We start from the raw sequence: 25272 nt of genomic DNA, 5'->3' as shown, positions 1-25272 counted from the left end.
AAGCTATGCTATCCACTGAAGATAAGCTACAAGTGACTGAACTTTGTGAAAATTGCCAATGATCTGTAACCAGTGAAGTCTCAGCAGAATACCAAGGACCTGCAACCAGCGAAGCCTCAGCAGAATACCAAGGACCTGCAACCAGTGAAGCCTCAGCAGAATACCAAGGACCTGTAACCAGTGAAGCCTCAGCAGAATACCAAGGACCTGTAACCAGTGAAGCCTCAGCAGAATACCAAGGACCTGCAACCAGTGAAGCCTCAGCAGAATACCAAGGACCTGTAACCAGTGAAGCCTCAGCAGAATACCAAGGACCTGTAACCAGTGAAGCCTCAGCAGAATACCAAGGACCTGTAACCAGTAAAGCCTCAGGAGAATACCAAGGACCTGTAACCAGTGAAGCCTCAGCAGAATACCAAGGACCTGCAACCAGTGAAGCCTCAGCAGAATACCAAGGACCTGTAACCAGTAAAGCCTCAGCAAAATGCCAAGGACCTGCAACTGGTGAAGTCTCAGCAGAATACCAAGGACTTGCAGCTGGTGAAGCCTCAGCAGCTGGCAGTCATAACAAATTGCCAAACTCATGTACAATAACTTTAGTATTGTGTTGGGTTAGGTAGATGAACAGTACAGTATTAAAGTCCTTCATCGAGCAACCTGACAAACTCTGTCAATCTAAAAAAATTTATTGTTAATAAATTACTTTATATGAAGATCCTATCCAAACATGTAAATTTACATTTATTGCATATAGAAATACAAATTATGTTGATTGTGGTACAACAAAATTACAAATTTGTTCATTTCCAACTTTCCCGGATCCCAGTAATGTCATCATTGCTGTTATAATGGAAGGGGACTCCCCTTCCAAACACTAACACCTCTCCTCCACCCCCCTTTCTCACTGTCTTCCATATGCCAACAAGATTCCTCAATAAAGGTAAGGTACCTTAGAGTATTATTCTGTATAAGAAGTCTTTTTTAGTTAATATATTTGGGGGTGTGGAGCGGATTAATTCAATTTACATTATTTCTCATGGGAAAATTCATTTCGTTTTCGTATATGTTGGTTTTCGTGCCGTCTCTGGGAACGGATTAAATACGAAAACTGAGGTACCCCTGTATATGAAAACTTTTATTAATGATCTACTACCTCATTCAGCACATGTCAACTTTTAATACATTTGCATTTTTCTGCTTCTTCAGCAAAACAAATTCCAATTTTTGTTTCACATTATAGTACATTTTTATCAACCACGTTCCTTCTTCTTTCATTGACCTTTATCTCTCTCTCTCTCTCTTCCTGTTCAAACTTTTTTATTTCCCACCTCAAGCTCAGTTCACTACAGTTTTGCCAACTATGTCATTCAGCTTATATTTCAAAATCCTTTTGCCCCCTCCCCAAGTTTGTCTCACCTCCACCCACCTTGAGGTTACCTTGAGGTGCTTCCGGGGCTTAGCGTCCCCGCGGCCCAGTCGTCGACCAGGCCTCCTGGTTGGAGGCCTGGTCGACGCCACCACATCACATGTTAAACCAAAATCAGAGATTCAACTGGGGCAGTCATGTATGGTAACTTGTTAACAGACAGGAACATGTACATTTAACCCTAATTTATTTTTATTGAATCAGATTGCCAATACATTCTAATATGCTGTTCTAGTAATGTTTACCAAAATAGAATACATCATGCCATGTTATTAAGCCTAAGATTACTTGCTCCTTATACACTTCATTCAGAAACTTTCAATGTATAATGGAAGTAATGACAGTTTACACTTAAGGTAAAGCACACCATGTACTAGGGAAGCTGTACTTGGTTATTAACAAACCAAAATAGTAACAAATGCTTCCTTCAATCTAAATCAACTTAATATTATTTATTATATAACAAATTTATTAGTTTCCACTTATTTCTTGGCAATATTCCTTTAAAAGAGTGCAATTATAAACTTAATTACTCGTACTCTTAATTTAAAAAATTAGACTAACTTCAAACAAAATCAAACATTTCTGTTATTAGGTACCTAGTAACCACCTTCTTGAAGAAAGAGAAGCTGAAATATTCAGGAAGGCCAAAAGATTTCACAGCAATACTGTACTATGGAATTAATTTTTTGTCTAATTCTAAATTCTAAGAATTTTAATAAGAAAACAATAATTGTGAAGAGCAGTTGTATAATAGGTACCCTGTATTACCAGGCTCACAAGAAGTGGAGGGACAGTTGCTGTTAGTTCCTCACAACCTCAGTAATAGCAGTGTTTACAAGAGAGAAGAATCAACACTGCAGCAGAGAAGGAAGGCAGGCTAGAAGGTCTACTGTCCTTTAAATCATTCAATTAATTAATTTTTACACATAATTTTTACTTATTACAAAGTCGGCACAAGTTTTTCCCACTTGCTCCGTTACTCAACCAACAAACCAAGCACTCTGCTACATGTTTCAACACACAATCACAGACCTATAACACTAGGCATACAATTAACAAGGACCTGAAATATCCGAGATAGATTCTGGATGTTACACCTTCCTCTAAGCAGGAAGGTAAAAGGATAAAAATAGCTGCACAAAGAGCAGAAAATCCCTTGGCCAGTCTGACCTTCCTCCGCCGAGTGTGATCTGATCTTGACTTATACGACCCTCAAAAATAGAAAACATGTCTTGAAATGGTAATGATGAAGCCCATCAAATTTCAAATTAATGCAACCGAAACTAAAATACTAGTTGCAGCAACTAGTCTTCAGTCTCGACATACAGAATTGGTGTTAGTAATACCATTAGCCAAAACTGGCCAAGGGGTTAAAATGAAAGATGTCCCATTAAAATAGTGATAGTAGGGGCTAATAAGATCTATAGATATAAACACCAATGCATTACAAGGTTAAATTGCAAGCTTTCAGAGAATATATTATTCTAATAATAAAAGTGAACAACAAACCCAGCTATTAATGAGGCATGAATCCTTCAACACACGAGACAAAGCTTTGACTGTTTGAATGTCTCCAAATGTTAACAAAAAACAACTTTTTATAATAAATTACACTGGTAAGCATTAAAAAACATAAGAGACAGAAATAGATCAGCCACAAAGCTTACATCAAAGCTCATGTATGTTCAAGAATGAATCGTTCTATTCAAAACCTTCAACATTGATAAACTATTACGATTTACTGCCTCTCTCAGAAGAATCTCCCCATCCATGCAAACCAATTACCGACGAGAAAACATTCTCAGGTCCTACCCGTCCCTGACGGCTGACACTGGAGGAGCTGCCCAGTTTGCGTAAAGTGGACTTAATCAAATTCTGTGTGTATTAAAGAAGAAAGATCATGTTTATAATAACATCAAAAGCTTGCCATGATCTGTCATCATCAATACCTCTCAACCAAAGATCAAGAAGCAAAAACCAACACTGTATGCCGAGTTTCTTACCATCATAACTCATCCGCTGTAGCAATACTGTACTAATTTCTTGTTCCTCTTCATTATACTAAAGCATAACTAAAAAAATATATATATTTTCATGCATTCTTAAATTTTACAAAAGTTGCTGGACACAATGATCGATGTTCTGTATGAATTTCAAAATACTGTACAGTAATCAGATTTTATCAAAACTCTACATACTCAGAGTAAACATGAAAGAATGTAGATAATACTGTATCGAATCTAGTCAGGTATTGGGGCATATACTTAAAAAAAATGCACATTTTCACTGGTCTTTTAACTGGTAACTACAATGCAGTGAGCAACAATAGAGGAAAGATCAAGTTTACCACTCGTCTCTTGTATTTCTTAAGAGTTGTTTCTTTTCTAAATAAACTTCAAAATAATTAACTGATGAAACATGGTCACATAATTAGATTTATTACCTTAGACTCAAAAAAGAAAATATTAACCTTGCCTGTTTCAAAGTGATTTCTGCTTTGACAATGAAATCCAGAAACATCCTATGGTGAGCACAGACTCAATGAAGCCTTCCGCTGATATCCTCTGATTCTCTAATCACTATACAAGAATATGAAGAAAAAATATCCTGGAATTCAGATTCAGTATTAAAGTGTTACACTCAGAGAATAAGAATGAACTCTATTGTATAACAAATTAAATCAATATCCTAGTTAAGATCATTAATGATGCTGCTCGACAAATCATGTAATCTACTGTTCTCTGTGCCTAATACAGAATTATATGAGATTACATTACAGAAATGGGCAGTCTTTAAAGCCTCAAGGAGGTCTGAAGTTGAAAAAAAGGGAGAGCACAGTGGCATTGCTGCCTCTCCAATGAAAGTTTTCAGCAAGAATTATTATAGTGCTCACTGAATAATTTATAAATAGTTAAGCAAAATACACCAGAATGCTTACTTATTTTATACCAGTTTTAATAAATGACAAAAAAAAATTCTTCTTAAAGCACTTCCAAACTGTCTTACTAAGTTCAAATCACTCATTTAATTTTTCTCTTCATTAGATTGTAATAATGTTATACTGCAGCATTTTAAAACTTGCTTTAATAAGATGCAGCTTTCCATTATGTTTCCAGCTGAATGCTAGTGGTTCATTTGTTCTGGTCATATTCATTAATCAAGTATACTAAATATATTTTTAAATTAAATCCTAAAAGGACAGAATTAATATTTAGACTGGATATATGTGGCAAGTTTCTTTCCTCCGAGTGTCACTAGCTAGTAAGTACAGTATTGCACTGTTCTCAAGTAACCAAGTTTACTTTAGCTTTTTGCTAAGTTTTTTTACTTTAACCTTTGCTAAGTTGTCCCACAGGTATGACTTGATTCTTGTTTTTTTTAATTTTAACTTTAGTCACCCATAACAATCTAAAAAAAAACAAAGAAATTTAGGTTTTGCCCCAGCATGAAAATACATTACAGGCAAAGCATACATTAACGTTATAGTTAGCTGCATGATCATTTTGAACCTTTATCATCTCCAAATAATCACTCTACTACACACACAAGTGTTCAAGCACACACATATAATCTGAAGCTCACATTCACCATATAATGTTTAATGTTAATGCTATATAGTGTGAAAATACTTCACTTGCCAGCGTTACTTTTTAAATATCTTGAGAATCTGGAACTATAACCTCTGTAAATTTAGAATTCTTGGCTGTATAAATATCTTGGCCCATCCTCCTATTTAGATAGTACAGGTACTGTACTGAGAAACACCAATTTCCGCACGAGCCCTGGTGGCTGCCCTAAGCTACCATCTCCAACGTCCGTGCTATCTACTAGGTACCATCAGTCGTTGAGTTCTCTGGCCTACTAGGAACCCAAGAGTCAGAACCTGGTCCCCCTCACAGAGGCGAGAGGAGCTGTGGCATTTATATATCAAGTACAGTAATTCATTTATGCCACCACTGAGGAAAGCACCCAGGAAGTCAGCGAGTCGAAACAAACTACAGCTGGCTGCTACCAAGGCCTAACGTGATAAAAAAAAACCCGCGTCAGAAACTCTGAATGCGAAGACTGGTAGAGAAATTTGGAACAGTGTAGTAAGTTGCTGGACCGACTTGGTGAGGTGGAGCCACAGAAAAACTGTCAAGTTTGGATACTGAGCATGCAGTGCCGGAAACCAAGACTGGGCTGGCCACCAAGGAGCCAGAAGGATCACCTTCCCCTTGTAGGACTCCAATTGCACCACGATCAGGAGCAACAGCTGGACTGGGAGAAAGAGGTGCAGAAACCCCCACCTTGACAAGGCACCCAAACGTCTCAGAGCCAGAGGAAGGAGGGGGTGTCAGGACGGAATCTAGATAGACTGTTGGCAAAGACACTGTATACTCCTAGGACATGAATGGCATGGAAAGCCGAACCCCAAGAACCCAGAAGAAGAGCTACGTGCAATGTCCAACTCCAAAGATGCAGGGGCTTAAGTAAACCTCTCAGTTGAGACAATGAACCATGGGAACAGTACGAATGAAGTCAGTGGAGCCATACAACGTTGCCTGGACCCACTCAGGCGAGCGGGTCCGACAAAAAAAATGCACCGAGAATCAAGAGAAAACAAGAGATTGTCTGCAAGCCAGGATGACTCCAGAAACTCGAATAGCACCCGAAAGGGGGTAACAGTACCCAAACTCAAAATGAAGACTCGAACTCATTGGCAAGGCACAAGCTGGGTTATGCAGGAGGTACGTAAAATACACTTCATGAGCAACCAAAGAGGGAACCTACAAGGTAGGCTCGCTGTGCTCCAAAGGCACCAGGAAGCGAAACTCTGGGGAAAGAGTCGCAAGCAAATCCAACTCATACAGGGAGGTAGGGAGGATACAAAAAACCACACCCTGCAACTGAAGACCCTCCACAGAAGGCTCCAAGGGTCAAAGGGGACCCACAGCCCCAATTCCGACTCTCCCCAAACCCTGGAAACTGTAGTTGAGGGGCCCCGGGGCTGGGGACATCATCCACACCCACCGCCAGGAAAGACCGGCAGAGTACAGGGGAAATGCCTCGAAGGAAGGGTCCTGATAGTAAGAAGGCCTACAAAGTCTTCAACCAAGAGGCTCAACTGCCTCTGTGCCAGAATTAGGAGGAGGGACCCCCAAAGCCACCCAAGCCACATCCCAAGTTCAACCCTGCCCTGAACCCAAAACAGGGCTGAAAGCAGGGTGGAGAGTGAAAGGGGCTTCTGGAAAAAAAATCCTGGGGTTAGGGGTATTCCTTGTCTGCCATCGACTGGGGTTAGGCACCCAGAGAGGTAGGCATAACATAAACACCACATGTAAGAAAAGTACAACTGAAAACCGAACATGGAGGTAGAACTCCCCCAACTCTCAAGGAAACAAGCAAATGTCACATCACCGCCGTCGTGCCGCTTGTTCGTGCAGCCCTCCCGTCCTGGGAGAGGAAGGGGAGAGCCAGGTCTAAGAAGTAGCCAGCTGTGGTTTGTTTTGACTCGCCGACTTTCTGGGCGCCGTCCTCGGTGGTGCCATAAAGGAATGACATATAAATGCCAAAGATTCCTTCAACTCTGTGAGAGGACCATGTTCTGGCTCTGGGTCCCCGGTAGACAAGAGAACTCTGTGCCTGATAAGGTAGTGCCTAGTAGATGGCACCTACATCAGACATGGTAGCGATAAGGAGTCACAAGAGGCTTTCCCCTGAAAGTACAGTACTATCTAAACAGGAGAATGGGTCATGATGGAATGGCTCTTCATCTCAACCATTAATTCTTTTACCTCAGATCCTTTAGCCACAAAATGTTCTTTAATACACACACACACACACACACACATATACCGTATATATAAAAAGCTTGCCTATTCAATTAGCTAGTTAACAACTGATGACAGCTCCAAGAAGATACTTTCAATATTTTTAAACATGTGAATGATTAAACACTTGTCTTGCCTCCTGACAAGATAACTTCTGGGAAACAATGGTCATTTATTGCACATCCCAATTGGATAATGAAGGGAAGAGGACACAATATTATAGGCTTGCAATAACCATTTAACCATTGTTTTTCCCAATGCATACAATATGTTGGCACCTTTCAGAGTCTCATAGCTCAATTATAAAGTACCTACAGCATGTACATGTAGTGTATGTAGTTTCTAAAACAAAAAAAACAATAGGAATGAGAGTTCTTATCTGAACACATTATAAATCTAACTATAATAGAGTTTTGAGTACCAAGAACATAAGTCAAACTGATATCCATCAATGCCAAACTACTAATTTCTATCAATTATATATCTACAGTATTTGCCTTCATATCACAAAGGTAGGCTAAAATTATCATTGGCAGCAAGTCTTTCAAAATATTTTAACTGAAAATATTTGCTCCTCATGCACTGCTTGCTACACCAATTCCAAAATGCTATTCCATATTGACAGTTACCATAGTTCACCATGGAATATTTAGTGTGTGTATTCAAGACTGCATTCTGCCACCTTCCTGAATAATGATTTGCGAGTCAAATTTCATTTAAATTTGCACTTTGTGGGGATTAGAAGGCTGGTCTATTTCATGGTAATGTGCCCCAAGGAAATTTTGAATTTATACTATACGTTAGGAATGTGAAAACAAGTTCACTTTAACCTATGCTACCGCTCTTACCTAGCATGGCAAGGTGAAACTGATAGGTCTTACAGTGGACTTCTGAATTTAAATATTTCACATGTCTATCTTTTTTTTGTGACTGAAGGCAGATACACATACACTAATGTTGCCGTGTTGCTATGATCTCAATAGCCATACTGATATCTGTCACTCCTTGTTACTAAATAACTGTCACTCCTTGTTACTAAATAACTGAGCTGTTATCCTAATGAAATAATAGGGTATTGTTCAGGCAGAAACCCCCCATACCTTCCTGAGAGAGAGCCCTAAATTCAAAGAGTGTAGGTCTCTATGTAGTCTGTCATATACTAAGACGACATTTACTATATATATATTATAACTTTACTCGCAAATCTATGAAAACTCAATCCCCTGTAAAGCATAAGAAGCTAAAAAACAGTTGTAGCAATAACAGAAGCTTACAATAAAAATTATCAATAGTGAAGCACTTCTGAAAGATAAATCAAGACAAAGCCAAATTAATAGAGTGACATGCTTCAATATGTCTTTTGTAATACTGTAATAATCACTGACTAACCTGGTGATATTGAATAACTTCCCTAGTAGGTGTCCAGTCATCCTGACGAGTCTCCCACTCACTCACATGCACCCATGAAGAGGAGTTGAGGGCCAGACGCAACAACTGAATGCGATCACTGGAACTAACCAGCCCCTGCAAAAGATAAACAAGAGTTATACACACAAAACTAATGCTGAATGTAATGAAACGACTCTTTCTGGTGGGTTTACGCTGGCACCTTGTTGCTACCTACCTGGATAGCGCCAACCAATTCGATCCACACCAGGCCCCTTTCCAAGTTATTGTAAACCTACCAGAGACAAGAGATAAAAATCTTGCCCATTGTGTAGAGGCACAAGAAGGGAACAAACCAAAACAGATAATCAGCAGGGTAAATGAAGTACTGTACAGGTATAGAAAATTAGAACCCTGAACTAAGCAAATCACCTATTCAAAAAGCAGTTCACTTGTTAATTACACTTGTGCATTGCCAGATAATCTCAGTCCTTTAGCCAGGAAAACAAAACTGAAACCCCTAAAAGGATTAGGGAGGGGGGGGCCCAAGAAGCCCGCAAAGACCCATCAGAAAAATGAGTTTCATTACATTCAACATTAGTTTTCTGGAAGGGCTCTTTATTGCTAATGTCACCACAGAGAACAAAACTAAATGGGGAACACACCAGGAACAGAGGAGCGCTATAGACAATATCCCCCCCCCCACCATGGAAAGAGGAAAAAGCAGCATGTAACCCACCCCAAAAACACACAAGCTTAACATGATCCAGGCACACTCAGGAACCCATTAGGTCATTAACACTGGTGGACTGCCAAAATTCTGGAGACCAAAAATGCGCCAAAAACACCGTGGACAGTGTCGCAGCCCAACAAACATTACAGGCCCGAGGGAAGACCACAGTCTGTCAAAACCAGACAACACTATGGAGTACCAGAGAAAAATGGGCCCTGGAACAAGGGACCAGGGATACTGGATCGACAACAGGTAACAATGAACAGTCGCAACTGGACACAAAAATAGACACAACCTCGGCCGAACCAACCAAGCATCCATTATCAAAGGAAACCTCCAAAAACCAGCCATCTCATGCACAGCCAGAAAAGGAGGAGGCTGCAAACAAAGAAAATGACCACCAGAAGCATGAAGACTTAGGAGGAGTTTGAGCAAGCCAAAGGCAAAGAAACACCCAAGATAAAATGAAAAACAGTTTCAAAGAAATTTCAACACCAAACGCAAATAATAGTGGCTCCGCCCAGGCCAAACAAAACGAAGTAATTGAAATTGATATAAGTTTATTGAGGTAAAATACACAGAATGGGATGAAGTAGCTCAAGCTATTCTCACCCCATTCAGTATAACGTGTTCATACATATATAGACACACATCACAAACAATAAACATATTGCCGAACATTCTGAGTAAACGAAGTAATAGTATTTTATAGGTCATCTTTAACAAAACTGTCTAGATTACTGTATTCATTGCTTTCATCACAATAATCTCTAACTACAGTACTTAGGAACAATAAAAACAGCACAAATCTACTTTCAATTAAATTTTAAGATTACAGTACTGTACTGTACTTCAAATTTTGTTTACAGAATTAGAGTATTGTATCGCTTACCTCTTTCCCATACTTGTCGTGTACTGGAGACATTAAGCCCACAACAACATTATGATTGGTCGTTCTATGTAAAAAATCTCTTGCTATTTCTGAAAAATAAATGTAAAATTTTAAGTAATCTTTCTAAATGTAATAAAATGTAAAGTAAATTTTAGTAATACAGAGTTCACTTTAATGAAAATATATTTAATGTATTTGCAAGCACACAATTGACCAGGTTTCATAATTGAAATTGAAATTGAAATAAGTTTATTGAGGTAAAATACACACAAAGGGATGAGGTAGCTCAAGCTATTCTCACCCCGTTCAGTACATCGTGTTAATACATACATAGATACACATCACAAGCAATAAACGTATTACCGAACATTCTGAGAGATAAACATATACATTTCCTATTTCATAATTGGTATAGGCCTATACTGCACCACTCATACATTTTATAAGTGCATATTACAAGTGACAGGTAATTTGGGCACAACTGTATTACTCAAATATGAAACTAGTATGTGGATAAGCAATATTACACCAGCTTTTTAAATGCATAGGCAAAGTGTACTTATTGCAGGCTAAGCAACACTATTTTATTTCTAGTAAAGTACGACCAAAACCACTCTTTCATGATGTCAACAGATGTAAATAACAGAAAATTGTACATTTGTTTTGTGAAGTGTGTGATGGAGTTGGAGGTGAGAGTGTTGCCACCACTAAACACCAATTCTTATCTTTTCTTCACACTTTTCACAGACTAATGCGCCTCCACACACTAAATATTACAATATATTCTGAATAAAGCAAGAAAATCATAAATTCTGCCCTGCACAATTTATTAATGGCAGGAACTACCAATAATAGCAAATGCACATGATGAAACAAGTGAGTGTGTTGGTATGAGTAGCAGCTATCTGCCACCATCTCCGAGCAGCTGGCTAGCCACCGTCTCCAGTGGTGACTAGTACTGTACTCATATATTCAGGTTACTGGAATCCCAATTGACGAGCTCTTGCAGTAGTGTACTGAATTCTCTCATCTCATGCAGATTGGCAAAGCCTCTTCTTTTATAATTTGAGTTGTTTTTCTCGAGGTGGAAGTGTCACTTGACCATAATGCAGACAAATATATCCAACCGTACATAGTGCCATAAAATATTAGGAGGCAATTTTCAATCAACTCTGAAGTTTGTATATTACAGCCTAAAATACAAAATTCTTTAGTCACCTTATGTACAGTACAATACTGCAATTCCCTGCAGTCCTTTACCCATACTTCTAATCAAATATATTCCCAAATCATACGTAACAAAAGAGAAAATGCTCAACACCACGTAAGATTCAGATCAAACCTCATACTCCCATGTGTCTGTTCCACTTAAAATGGTTGTACACTTCAGGGATGCTTGATAAGAAACAAACCAATTTTCAATCTTCAAAATACTGTAAAACAATGACTTCATTTTAAAAACAGATTTAAATTTATTTATTTATTTATTTATATACAAGAAGGTACATTGGGTTTGTGAGAATACATAGCATAGTATGTACAATCTTGTAAAGCCACTAGTACGCGCAGCGTTTTGGGCAGGTCCATAATCTAACAGATAATTTTAAGTAGGTAAATTCTAGCAGAATTAATAAAATGATAACAGATACATTGCAAGAAAGAAAAAAAATGAGATGAGAGAATATAGTAGGTATATTAAAGCACATTGGTATATTAAAGCTCTGATTGATTGCATTGACAGCTTGATTGGTAATTTAAACAAAGATTAATAGGCACCATACAGCAAATTTAAAGCATATATAAGAAGACAGCGATGAACACAATGGTAAAGTTGTTTGGATTGGGTACATGAAGATTGGGAGATTGGGTAGCACTAGATACAGTGCGATTTTAAAGCAACAAGGTAGAAAACTATGAAGATGAAATTAGGTACTTTTTAGTTTTGTTTTTGAATAACACAAAAGGTGGATAGCTTTTCATAATGTAATGACAAAATGTCATTTAATGATATAAATGACACTTTATCACAATGCAATTAGAATGTCTAAATGCAACAGATCCCTATGGAACTGTGGAACAACTAAGAGATATCACTGTGCATTGGGAGTGATTTTAATCTGGGATAACACTAGAATCTGTTACTTGAGAGTGCTGAGGGAGTGAAAAATGTAACAAATGGAATGTATTTGCAAGTGATGTTGTGAGGGCAGAGTCTGCACATAGTTTCAAATGTAGATATGATAAGAACCCAATAGACTCAGGAACCTGTACACCAGTTGATTGACAATTGAGAGGCAGGACCAAAGAGCCGAAGCTCAACCCCCGCAAGCAGAATTAGGCGAGGAAGAAGGGGGATAACAATCTTACCATCACTACCTACACATCCCAACTGTGTGTTTGTGGGGACTGCAGAATTTAAACTATTTTAAATCTTTACTCCTAAAGAGGTGGTGTGGAATTGAAAATAGAAGTACCTGAACTTTATTAAACCTTTCCAAGCAATGGAGTGTGTAATCAACCTACATCAAAAGAATCCAGCATTCCATTATCATATATGCCATCAACACAGATTGGGTTCAACTAGGTTGGATCAAGCTAGGTTGGGTTATATAGGATTTAAATACGTTGGCAAACTGTTTTGGGTACAATGTGACCTGTATCTGTCAAGGCTTGTACCCCTCTAGTGTGAAACCTTAATGGATACTGTACATTTATTATAATCAAGTGGTGCTGTAAAATTTAACCAATTATCTAGGTTTTATTAGGGGTTATCGGAATATTTTTTCCTCCGTTGGACTCGCTGGGAAGCAGTTTTGAAGCAGCAGTACTTGTAGCCTTACAGACTGTGTACACCACATAAAAGAATATATTGATGAGCACGGCCGTGAGCAGCATCTACCACAAGGAAAACCTGTCAAAAGTGTGAAAGAGGAAGGTACTGGGAGAGAGGATCAAACCGGCGCTGGGAGTGCCAGCCATTACTAGCAGAGTGAGAGCCTGCTACTCACCAAACATTCTCAGATGCATATTTGTAGGTGGGTTAAAGGAGCCACAGGCCAGGAGAACTACACGGTGTGAGCCAGTCATCTTGCCCTTAGAGTGTGTGGGAGTCGCTGCAGGTGAACAAATAAGGTTAAACATCTAGTGACTAGAGGGCGACGCCAGCCCACTTTGTTGACATTTTGCCCTTGTGGAGCAGCGCTGCCTCCCACCACCTCCTCTCTCCCTCTACTCTCTCCTCTCCCAGCTCCTTACTCCCCTTAATCACTACTATTGACCCATATTTAATGGGTGTGTGTGTGTGTGTGTGTGTCAAAGGTGAACAAAGTGCATGTGTTTTGTTAGCGGGGTTAATGGTATAGGCCGGGGCAGGGAAACTTAATATTCACATGACCTGGGCTCCCACCATGGTCAGCCCTGACCTCATGAACCTCTATCTCACCTCACTCTTATAAACACTACAATACTCATTATTTGACCAATGTTGCATTATCGTATTATGAACCCTAATCCTGTAAGCAGTGATGGAATTAAGTATAAGGTCCTCATTTAACCAGGAACTATAATAACCCGGGTGTTCTAAACTAAACTTTTGCAAGATAACAATCCTAGTCAGGCATCCCACGTTTCCCTTTGTAGTTTGTAGTACAGTATAATGCTGTAGAGAGAACATCCATGTGCATTCCCCCAACATTATCTCCTAATTGATTGATTGATGAAGATTAAGCCACCCAAAAGGTGGCACGGACATGAATAGCCCGTAAGTGGTGGCCCTTTTGAGCCATTACCAGTATCAAGAGCTGATACTGGAGATCTGTGGAGGTGCGACTGCACCCTGCGTGACGGGAGATGTCTCCCGTGATTATCTCCTAATCTCTCCCCATAATCACCACATTTCTCCCTTACCCCCCTCCATCCCTGCCCAATAGTCTCCTTCCCTATCTTCCACTTTCCTTCTCTCTTAGAAAAATTAATATTATGAAATGCTGAAAAACAGCCAAACTTTACTAAATACAAATCTACAAATTCCGGTTTCATACTTCATGAAAATCGCAGGAGCCACTATGTGCGGAGATATTTCTTAAACAAAAATAGCATTGGTGCCCACCCTTACTGGCCAAGGAGACCTCCTACCATCTTGTGTCATCTTGAAAATTTGGGTGAGGCTAGCCCCAAGCGTCTGACCTTCTACTTTAGACAGACAGACATTCAAGTTCAAGTTCAAGTTCAAGTTCATGTTTATTGAGATAAGCAATAAATACATCTCAAAGGGATAGAGTAGCTTAGGCTATTTCTACCCCCCTCTACTTCAAGTCCCTCAAGGGGCGCACAAATTCAGTGAGTACAAATAGACATATAACAGTACAAGAATCCCATTTAACATTGTAGACAGACATTCTCTTATATAGATGACGGCCCCTCGGATAAATTCTCAATATGCAGTCTAGTAGCTACCATAAATAATGAGACATTATTTACACAAAAACAGTATTTATATAATTTATATAAAAGATATGCCACTAGGCTAGTCCCAGAATTAGGAAGCATGAGGTAAGAGGACGGCTGCATGAAATGCACCTCACGTCGCTGGAAGACAGAAGAGTTCGAGGAGACATGCTCGCCACATACAAAATCCTCAGGGGAATTGACAGGGTAGACAAGGATGGATTATTTAACATGGGTGGTACAGGCACAAGGGGACACAGGTGGAAGCTGAGTACCTAAATAAATCACAGAAACATCAAGAAAAAAAAAATCAGTGTCAGGATAGTTAGTAAATGGAATGCACTAGGAAATGATGTGGCAGACTCCATACAGTTTCAAATGTAGATATGATAGAGCTCGAGAAGCTCAGTTATCTGTATACCAGTAGATTGACGGTTGAGTGGCGGGACCAAAGAGCCAAAGCAAGCACAACTAGGCGAGTACATCTGTGTCAGGTAAGTACGACGGGCTCACCATAGCCTGTGCTGCTTGGAACTTTTTGTTCCGAGTAGCTGAATCTAAAACAACAAATTATCATCCTAACCCAATACCCGACAGCCCTCTTGACAATTTTGGGTATAGATATTTAATCAAATCACTAGAGCATGCTGGGGCCGCACGAGTAACGTTTGTACATCAAGCTTATATGCATAAAAAAAATACTCTACCCCTGTAGGATTCGAACCTGGTCAGCCAGGGCCTCCATAAAACCAATATTGTATTTTTTATTTTTTTTTATAGATTTTGTATATATTTATATCCGTCACTATGTGATGGAGTGCGAAAAGATACGTGAATTTAGAGACAATTCTATAACCAATGTTCCAGCGATGTGTAAATATTTCATTCAAAATGATCTGCTACCAGAAATTTTAGTCAAATATCCCCAGTTTGCTAACTGTAGGTAGTAACTGAGTGATTGTAACCTATCCACTGCTGCCCACTGGATGGGGGGCGGTGTGCAGGACAAACATCAATTGTGACACTAGCTCTACACATGTCAGTTGCTTAATTTAGAACCTGTATCTGATGGGGTCGATCTCGAACCCATTGTTGATGTGATACTTATATTGAATTTTGTAACTAGCTCATCAAGATTGTAACTTGCTTAGCTAAATGAATTGTGGGGTTCAGTCCCTGAGCCCATTATGTGCCTCTGTAACCCTTTCCACTACCGCCCACAAGATGGGTATGGGGTGCATAATAAATGAACTAAACTAACTAATTTATATCTCATATTGCAAAATAAAATTCACATAAAACAAAAAGCAAAAAAGTTAAGACTGCAATTTGTCTTCACGGTGAGGTAACTGTAGGATAAGATAGAGAGAAGAAACATTTAAAAATACTTTAAATATGAAACATTACTTTAAACAATTTACAAAACAAAAAATAATATCCAGGCTTGGCTCTAATACAACGTGCAAAACAAACAATAGGAACAATCAAATTTACTTTACTTTAATGTGGTGCTAAAATACTCTGAGCATGACTGCATAAACCTGCTACCACACCAGGATATGTCAACAGGTCTACTCAGTAGAGCACTCAGGAGTAATCTGAATCATGGTGATTGATTGATGAAGATTAAGCCACCCAAGAGGTGGCACGGGCATGAATAACCCGTAAGTGTTGATCCTTTGGAGTCATTACCAGTATCATTACCTGATACTGGAGATCTGTGGAGGTGCGACTGCACCCTGCGTGACGGGAGATGTCTCCACCGTGGAATCGTGGTAGTGACTGGCTTCTATTTATAGGGAACGACGGCCATCCAGGTGACACTAGTATCGTCGATAACTAGGAGTTGGCTCACCCTAACTGCTTGTTTCAGAGGTGGCGTGATCCTGAGGCGTCACCAGGTGCGGCGAGGGGGAGGTAGTCTGATGGTACTCTGTCTAAACGTTTTGAGAGGTGTTGTTGCTCTTGTGGCTGCAGTTCTTGAATATATAGAATATATAGGTATGATAGAATAGGTGATGATGGAGCAGGCCGAATCTCTACCTAGACAGATTACCGTGACAATATATATATATATATATATATATATATATATATATATATATATATATATATATATATATATATATATATATATCTATATATATATATATATATATATATATATATATATATATATGTCGTACCTAGTAGCCAGAACGCACTTCTCAGCCTACTATGCAAGGCCCGATTTGCCTAATAAGCCAAGTTTTCATGAATTATTTATTTTTCGACTACCTAACCTACCTAACCTAACCTAACTTTTTCGGCTACCTAACCTAACCTAACCTATAAAGATAGGTTAGGTTAGGTTAGGTAGGGTTGGTTAGGTTCGGTCATATATCTACGTTAATTTTAACTAAAATAAAAAAAAATTGACCTCATACATAATTAAATGTGTAGCTTTATCATTTCATAAGAAAAAAAATTGAGAAAATATATTAATTCAGGAAAACTTGGCTTATTAGGCAAATCAGGCCTTGCATAGTAGGCTGAGAAGTGCGTTCTGGCTACTAGGTACGACATATATATATATATATATATATATATATATATATATATATATATATATATATATATATATATATATATATATATATATATATGTGTGTGTGTGTGTGTACATGTGTATGTAACGCTAACTATTGTGTAACTAGCTTCAAAAGATTGTTACTAGCTTAGCTAAATGAACTATGGGATTCAGTTCGTGAACCGATTATATGCCTCTAACCCTCCCTCCCCAACGGGATGGGTATGGGGGGTGCATAATAAAGAAATAAATTAATTATATAGTGTGCATTTCCGCCTGTAGCGGCTGTTACTACCTGTGTGGTCTAATTTATATAAAACAAGTAATTATTGTTGCATCAAGTAGATTATTATTTAATTCTTTTATTATGCACCTCATATCTATCCCCTGGGCGGTAGTGGAAAGTGTTACAGAGGCACATAATGGGCTCAAGGACTGAACCCCACAATTAATTTAGGTAAACAAGTTACAGTCTTGATGAGCTAGTTACAGTGAGAACCGTTGGTGTCCGTTGAGAGTTGATTTTTGTTTTTTGGTGGCGGCGCTGCCGGCCCCACGATTATTTGCATAAATATAAAATATTGGATATATTTGGACTAATTGAGTGTTACTACATAGCCCAGTTGAATTATGAAATTATGTGATTTTTATATATTATTTGGCAAAGTTGGCTGGAAACACAGGACCGTTACTGTTACTAAATGTTAGCCAAATGCTGTGCTAGCCATATGCTGTATTGTGCCTGCTAAGTTTTGTTAAACTACCATTCAAGCTGTCATTGCAATCATTCTGAGCTACCTATGTGCTTTAATATACCTACAATTTTTCTCTCATTTTTTATTTTTTTCATGCTATATAACTGTTATCATTTTTATAAATTTTGCAAGTATTTACCTACTTATAAGTTTCTTAGTTAGATTAAGGACCTGCCCGAAACGCTGCGCGTACTAGTGGCTTTACAATAATGTTATTACTATGCTATGTATCCTCACAATCCCAATGTACCTTCTTGTATATATATAAATAAATAAATAAATAAATAAATAAATAAATAAATAAATAAATAACTGTGAGTAATCAGTGGGGGTTGTGGGCTTCATCTCAGTAAGTTACCCTGGGAGAGTCCTATAGCTCCCACAAGTTTGGGCGGATATAGAGGTGAGTGCTACAACCACTAATTTTACCATAACTATTTATGGAAGTTAATAACAGTGTTATTAACGTCACATAACTGGTGACGGAGCAGTGTCTAGGACACATCCTGGAGGACACTGACCTACAGGTCGGCAGTAAGGCCTACAGGCAGAGGAAAGAGGACGCAGAGTGCAGCAGTCTTGGTGATAATGGCGGAAGGTTTTATGCATACAGCATTCGCGGAGCTCCGTAGAACCTATGCCCCAGCACCGTTGTTCTATTTCCGCTACAGTGATGATATATTTGAAGTAGTTATGCCAGAGGAAGATTAAGCAATTCAAGACTTCCATCAATGGATGAACACAGTACATGGACTTTAGTTTTACGGTGGAGTTAAACCCGACGGAGTTGCCATTCCTGGACTCGTGTCTACTTGGACACGAGTCCATAGGTGCCTGCCGGCACGGGTCTATTACAAGAACTCGAATCTACATTCGTACCTCCTATATACTTCGTGTCACGCTGTTTCTATAAAAAAAAATACTCCCTTACCAGGAATACGCATCAGGCTTATATATCTAGCGTGGAGTTGCAATTTAGGACAGTTATTTAGAAAAATTATGGATTTTCTTCAGGAATAGAGGTTACACTAAGGGCACACTAGATGCAGCAGCCCAGAAACTCTAGAGACTCAACATATAAGACATCCTGAGAAACAGAAGAAATGTTGTACCTTCCATGAGAATGATGGTTCCTGTGAGGTACATTCCCCGGGTATTTAATTAGGAACTACAGGTTGGTACAATAGTTGGTGGCACAATAGGCCAGGAAGTCTAAAGTCGTTTACGGCTTCACATTCAACAATATAGTGTTTTAGTGAAAGCATTAAAGGTTTATCACAGAGTTTACAATCTGAGTATTCTGGTAGTAGCTCAGCCTCACTAACCTGCCAGATGTGTCTATAGCCAAGGCGAATTCGCGCAATGACTACATCACATTTCCTGGTCCGGTTACTGTGCTGACCATACAAATACTTATTATTACAAAAGTTATCATAGCTTTTAATACTGCAGCTTTCAGGTCTCTGGGCATTTCTTAGTTCTTCTAAATCTGAATTAATTTCATTAATTTGTATGTTTTTAATAATTTCATTAGATAGTCCAAAGTCATAATCAGTGTTTTCTCTCCTGCAAGCCTCATCGGCCAATCGATCTACAAAGTCATGTTTTCTAACTCCAACATGGGATGGGATCCACACAAATTTTATACAATAGTTATTATCATTGACAAAAATTACATTACATTTAATATTACAAGCTACTTCAGACATACATTGTGATGGATTATTTAAGGACTGCAGAGCACTTTTAGAGTCACAGAAAATAACTCCACCACCATTGAGCTTAATAAATGGAGCAACTAGAGGATGAAATGGTGGGGGTAATTAACTTAATTCACAATTTTACAGCTATAACAAAGTACTATAGAAGATTGAAATTGGTTGTACCAGACTTTTGAAAGCCAGAACGATGAACCAGCTCAATCCCCACAAACACCATTAAGTAATTACGACAAAGAGCTTAAACGTCAAGGGATATAGAGCGATTCAGGAAGGTACACACACACACACACACACACACACACACACACACACACACACACACACACACACACACACACACACACACACACACACACACACACACACACACACACACACACACACACAGTACACACACATCATACCAAACTTATCTCCTGGAGCACACATCAAAAGAATAACATCTGGGGCGTATGCGAGGCTGGCTAACATCAGAACTGCCTTCAGGAACCTGTGCAAGGAATCATTCAGAACCTTGTATATCACATATGTAAGACCAGTCCAGAAGTATGCGGCCCCAGCATGGAGCCCGTACCTTGTCAAGCATAAGACGAGCTGGAAAAAGTTCAGAGGTATGCCACTAGGCTAGTCCCAGAACTAAGAGGCATGAGTTATGAGGAAAGGCTGCGTGAAATGCACCTCACGACACTGGAAGACATAAGAGTAAGGAGAGACATGATCACTACCTACAAAATTCTCAGAGGAATTGACAGGGGTAAATAAAGATAAACTGTTTAACACGGGTGGTACGCGAACAAGGGGACACAGGTGGAGACTGAGTACCCAAATGAGCCACAGGGACGTTAGAAAGAACGTTTTCAGTGTCAGAGTAGTTAACAGATGGAATGCACTAGGAAGTGATGTGGTGGAGGCTGACTCCATACACAGTTTCAAATGTAAATAAATAAATAAATAAATAAATAAATAAATAAATAAATAAATAAATAAATAAATATGTTTATTCAGGAAGGGTACATACATACAAGTAATGTTACATTAATGGATCGATATATAGATAGAGCTAGTACATACAATGCCTAAAGCCACTATTACGCAATGCGTTTCGGGCAGTTCAAATGTAGATGTGATAGAGCCCAGTAGGCTCAGGAATCTGTACACCAGTTGATTGACAGTTAAGAGGCGGGACCAAAGAGCCGAAGCTCAACCCCCGCAAGCAGAATTAGGCGAGGAAGAAGGGGGGTAGCACGCGTTGCGTTTCGGGCAAGTCCTTACTCCTATCTTCCCGGAAATACGACTCCGCCAAATTGTTTAACAATCAAGTACCCATTTTACTGTTGGGTAAACAGAGGCTACAGTTAAGGATTGACGCCCAGTAAATCCTCCCTGGCCAGGATATTCTACAAACAGCTTTTAGGCTGTGCGTAAAGAGCTAGATCGCCCATCTCATAGACACCTCAGCCAATACTCACATACAAGGATACAAGCTCATTAGTCCAGCCGCCAAACCCTCTTTATGCAATCCGTCCTCCAAACAAAGACCTAAAAGTGACTCCATGCACCCGATAAACCCCCTGTTTATGAATGAAAAACGGTTTACACACGACTCACAACTGTTGTTCAAGCATTTCTGGAACAAGTGCTTCATTGACGAATTTTGTTCGAAGCACAACGCTATTAATGCGTACTTCAAATACAAATAATTGCCAACAGAACCTAAACACCTAACGTATGCCTATATATGCACAATATGCTAATACGTTATAATATTAATTTATATTTGAGAAAGTTCCCGTTTTGAATGAACAGCATGTAAAAATGTATGAATGCGTCTGTGGGGTCGACCGCTGAATGTAATGGACTTGAGTCGAGGACGGATTGCCTATGTGCTGCATAGCCTTCCCGGCTTGGTGCCTTCTTTTGATAAGTACTTACGGCTAACTATACATAGATTTTTTATATGTAATATTACTAATTTATATATGAGAACAAACCAGTTTTTAATACACAGTATGTTAAAATTGATGAATGCGTCTGGGGAGGACGGCCGGTGCTTTAAACAGCCTAGTGTGAGGACGGGTTGGGTCATCTAGGTAAGTACTGCTAGAGAAGCAGCTACAGCACTAAAGTTGCAGATGTAAGAACGACATAAGATGCAAGATAAAGTAACAATGATATTGAAGAATCTCAGCGTCGCCTAGGTAATTGCTGCAGTGCATTTTGAATGAATGCCCGAAACGTGAAAAATGAAATGCCCGCTATGCGTGTTAGTGGCTTTACAAGAATGTAAAAATACCAATCTTATGTAATCTAACCAACCCATTGTACCTTATGAAAACAATTATTATTATTATAATGGTACTATTACAAAACCATCAGTTATACCGTGTTCTAAAGTGTTTATTAAGTCCCAGTGTGTACTTTTGTATACACATCACATTAATGATACTTTAACATTTTGAAGAGACACACTTAGACTTTTTTTAAGTAGGCTTTCACCACCGGCACTCATGGCAATGAGAGAGTACTCAAGAGAGAAGCCCAAGGCAGCGAGAGGAGGCGAGTAGCGTGGCACCTGAGGCCTGTGAAAGTTGTCCCTTACTCCTGCTGGCTCCTACCCTAAGCTATTGATCGCCTCGCCCCCAGCCCCCCGTGCCTCGCCCCGCCCTAACAGCCTCCTCACTGTCTTTGCGGCATTACACACACTATAGTAGCAACATCATCCTACAAGCGTATCCCCTCAGCACCACTCTTGTGCCAGGTAAGTTCACTACGGGCTCTCCATAGCCAGTGCTACTTGCCCCGCTCCTGTGCCAGGTAAGTTACGGGGTCACCATAGCCCGTGCTACTTGGAACTTGTTCCGAGTAGCTGAATCTATAACAACAACAACATACAAGCGTATCAAGACTTTGTTACATCACCATGCAAGATAGTGGCATGCACAATTTCCTTTAATCTCATCATAGTGTGACATTATGCAAGCCTGTGACACCATGCAAGCTCTTAATTAACATTTCGCAATATCACTGTCCGATATCGTTATAGTGTTTCGTGAAATTTGCAATAACAGCTTGCAACCCGACATCACTGTTCAGTCCATAATAGTTGTGATATCACCGTTCAATGATAGTTGCGACATCATTGTGTACGCCCACGAGAGAGTTGTGACATCGCCGTGCAAGCCCATACATAGCCTTAGACATCACCAGACAAGCCCATAATAGCTGAGACATCATCGAACAAGTATAAGTCTATGATAACTGGGACATTACTATCACTGTTTTCCCTGACTTATACGGCGCATGCCCCGATATTGCGAAATAAAGGTTTAGTTAATTAGATTTAAGAACTTAGCCTAATCTATTTCAATATAATTAAGCTTATCAAACTGAACTTGACCTACCCTACCGTAATTTAATCTCCACCAACCTAGCTTAACCTACCCAACCCTAACTTAACGTACCCTACCCTAACTTAACCTACCCTAACTTAATATACCCTCCTCTAGCCTAACCAAACGTAATTATAGGTGCAACAATGGGGCGACCTCCCTCGCTGCTACCACTACACCTTTCTAATTTCTGAATTAATAATTCCCATTGTCGGGGACAGGAAGTCTGTATTTAGAATTATGGAGGCCTTCACTAGGGCCCAGGCCAATGACTATTTCCGCCCCCATCCCCACTCCCCCGGATGCAACCCACAATAGTTTCCTAATTCGGGGTGCCTGTTATACTGTTAGGTAAACGTAGGTATCAGGTGAAAAGAAATGTGCCCCGACGTTTAATGTGTCCTGCTTAGGGATTGAAGTTGGGTCCCTTGATTGTGAGTCGAGGACGTAGCCTAATATGTTACACGACAGCAGAACGAAGCTTTACGAAGTGCGAGTATATGAATGTTTTTATTACGAAGAGTATAGTGATTACGACGCATACTGCCATCACCACTACCAGCACTACCATTACACCACCACCAGGCACCACCGCTACACCACCACCACCATTACCACCACCACTACACCACCACCACCACTACCACTGTGGAATTGACAGGGTGGACAAGGATGGATTATTTAACACTGGTGGCACACACACAAGGGGACACAGGTGGAAGCTGAGTACCCAAATGAGCCACAGAGACATTAGAAACAACTTTTTCAGTGCCTACGTCAGAGTAGTTAGTAAATAGAATGCACTAGGAAGTGATGTGGTGGAGGCTGACTCCATACACAGTATGACAGAGCCCAGTAGGCTCAGGAATCTGTACATCAGTTGATTGACGGTTGAGAGGCGGGACCAAAGAGCCAGAGCTCAACCCCCCCGCAAACACAACTAGGTGAGTACTAACACCAGGTGCTGGAGGAGTGTAATAAAGAACTTGAACACCCATGAAGTAAACGTCATGACTTATAAATCGAGAGGCTATTAACGCTGCCACACGCCCAGGGTCATGCAGAAATTGTGTTTATATTAATTGTCATAACATACTTACGTCATAACATATAAGTATGTTGTGGCCCGCAGTGCAACTCTAGTCCATTTTGTATATTTGGCTTCTCCTTACAAAACTTAAAAAGATATATGTTAGACTGGAAATGTTTTGTTAAAATTCTCCTAACGTACAAGTGCATAATATGATTAATATCAGGAATGTAGATAGTGTGTTATGGAAGTAATGTCTTGCGCTCAGCTGAGTAGTTGAAGATTTCTCACATTGTTCTTTTGTTTTTGTGGGGGGGGGGGGGGGGCACGAGGGATATTGTTGCTGTTATTTTCTAAATTATTTTCGATCACTTCCCACCCAAGAGTCCAATCACTTGGACTCAATACAGTGGAGGTCTCGCTTCTTATAGGTCGGCGAATCGATCTCTGACGGCTAAGTGATTGGGCAGGGTTCCATCTCTCTGTCCTGTTCCAGCTCCTTGTTCTCATGTGTCTTCTAAGTGCTATATTCATACTGGCTTTGAGCTTTTTCCCTCATAATTACCTTTACCGTCCGAGAAACAAATGATAAATCAATCCAAGATTCGACATGAAACCAAGTGTAGTATTCTATTTACAGCTTCGTGTAGGGTTTAAGGTCTATTTCGACTGCGTGAGGGTTATTATGATCACCCAAATAGCTTCAGATAAACTAACAAGTATATTTTAATCCTACACGAAAACCAAGACGACAGTAGCCCCGGAATATTTTAGACATAGCTTAAATACTTCCATTTTCTTTTGTTATCAGTAGGTGAAAGGGGTGGCAATTCTGCCACACTAAAGAGCCAGTTCATCAGTGCGGTAACTTGCGTATATCTAAACAATTGTTGGTTAATTAACTAAAAAATTAAAAAGCTGTCCTACCTACACCTTATTCAAAAATAAAGCCAAAAATTACCTAGGTTACTTAGGTACTCTTAGGTATAGGTTAAGTAATAATTGTAATTAAGAAGCAATAAGATGCTTATCTTAACATACTAAGAAGGTTAGGTGAGGTCGGTGTTTTCTATGAAGCTTTTCAAGGTAAACTAAAATATTCACAATCA

At 39.5% G+C, this 25272-nt stretch overlaps 2 protein-coding genes across 10 annotated transcripts in view; one reads left to right on the top strand and one right to left on the bottom strand.

The window, feature by feature from the left end:
• The window catches only part of Nmnat (nicotinamide mononucleotide adenylyltransferase), an 87662-nt gene extending 74072 nt beyond the window's left edge, over positions 1-13590 (bottom strand). The window contains exons 1-4 of one of the 9 annotated variants that reach the window (XM_069331143.1): positions 13262-13590; positions 10254-10342; positions 8632-8766; positions 3242-3304 (exon numbers count right to left, since the gene is read on the bottom strand). In XM_069331143.1, coding sequence (XP_069187244.1) covers positions 3242-3304; positions 8632-8766; positions 10254-10342; positions 13262-13394 — 420 coding nt within the window. In that variant the 5' untranslated portion in view covers positions 13395-13590. The remainder of the gene's footprint in view (positions 1-3241; positions 3305-8631; positions 8767-10253; positions 10343-13261) is intronic. The other 8 variants (XM_045739590.2, XM_069331145.1, XM_069331146.1 and 5 more) reach the window with 8 other exon arrangements.
• Positions 1-25272, top strand: part of LOC138349497 (uncharacterized) — a 691637-nt gene that overhangs the window by 463704 nt on the left and 202661 nt on the right. The window lies entirely within an intron of this gene.

The sequence above is a fragment of the Procambarus clarkii genome, chromosome 25, assembly GCF_040958095.1.
Source record: "Procambarus clarkii isolate CNS0578487 chromosome 25, FALCON_Pclarkii_2.0, whole genome shotgun sequence".
In the NCBI taxonomy this organism is placed as follows: Eukaryota; Metazoa; Arthropoda; class Malacostraca; order Decapoda; family Cambaridae; genus Procambarus; species Procambarus clarkii.
This window is presented reverse-complemented; position numbering and strand designations above follow the sequence as displayed.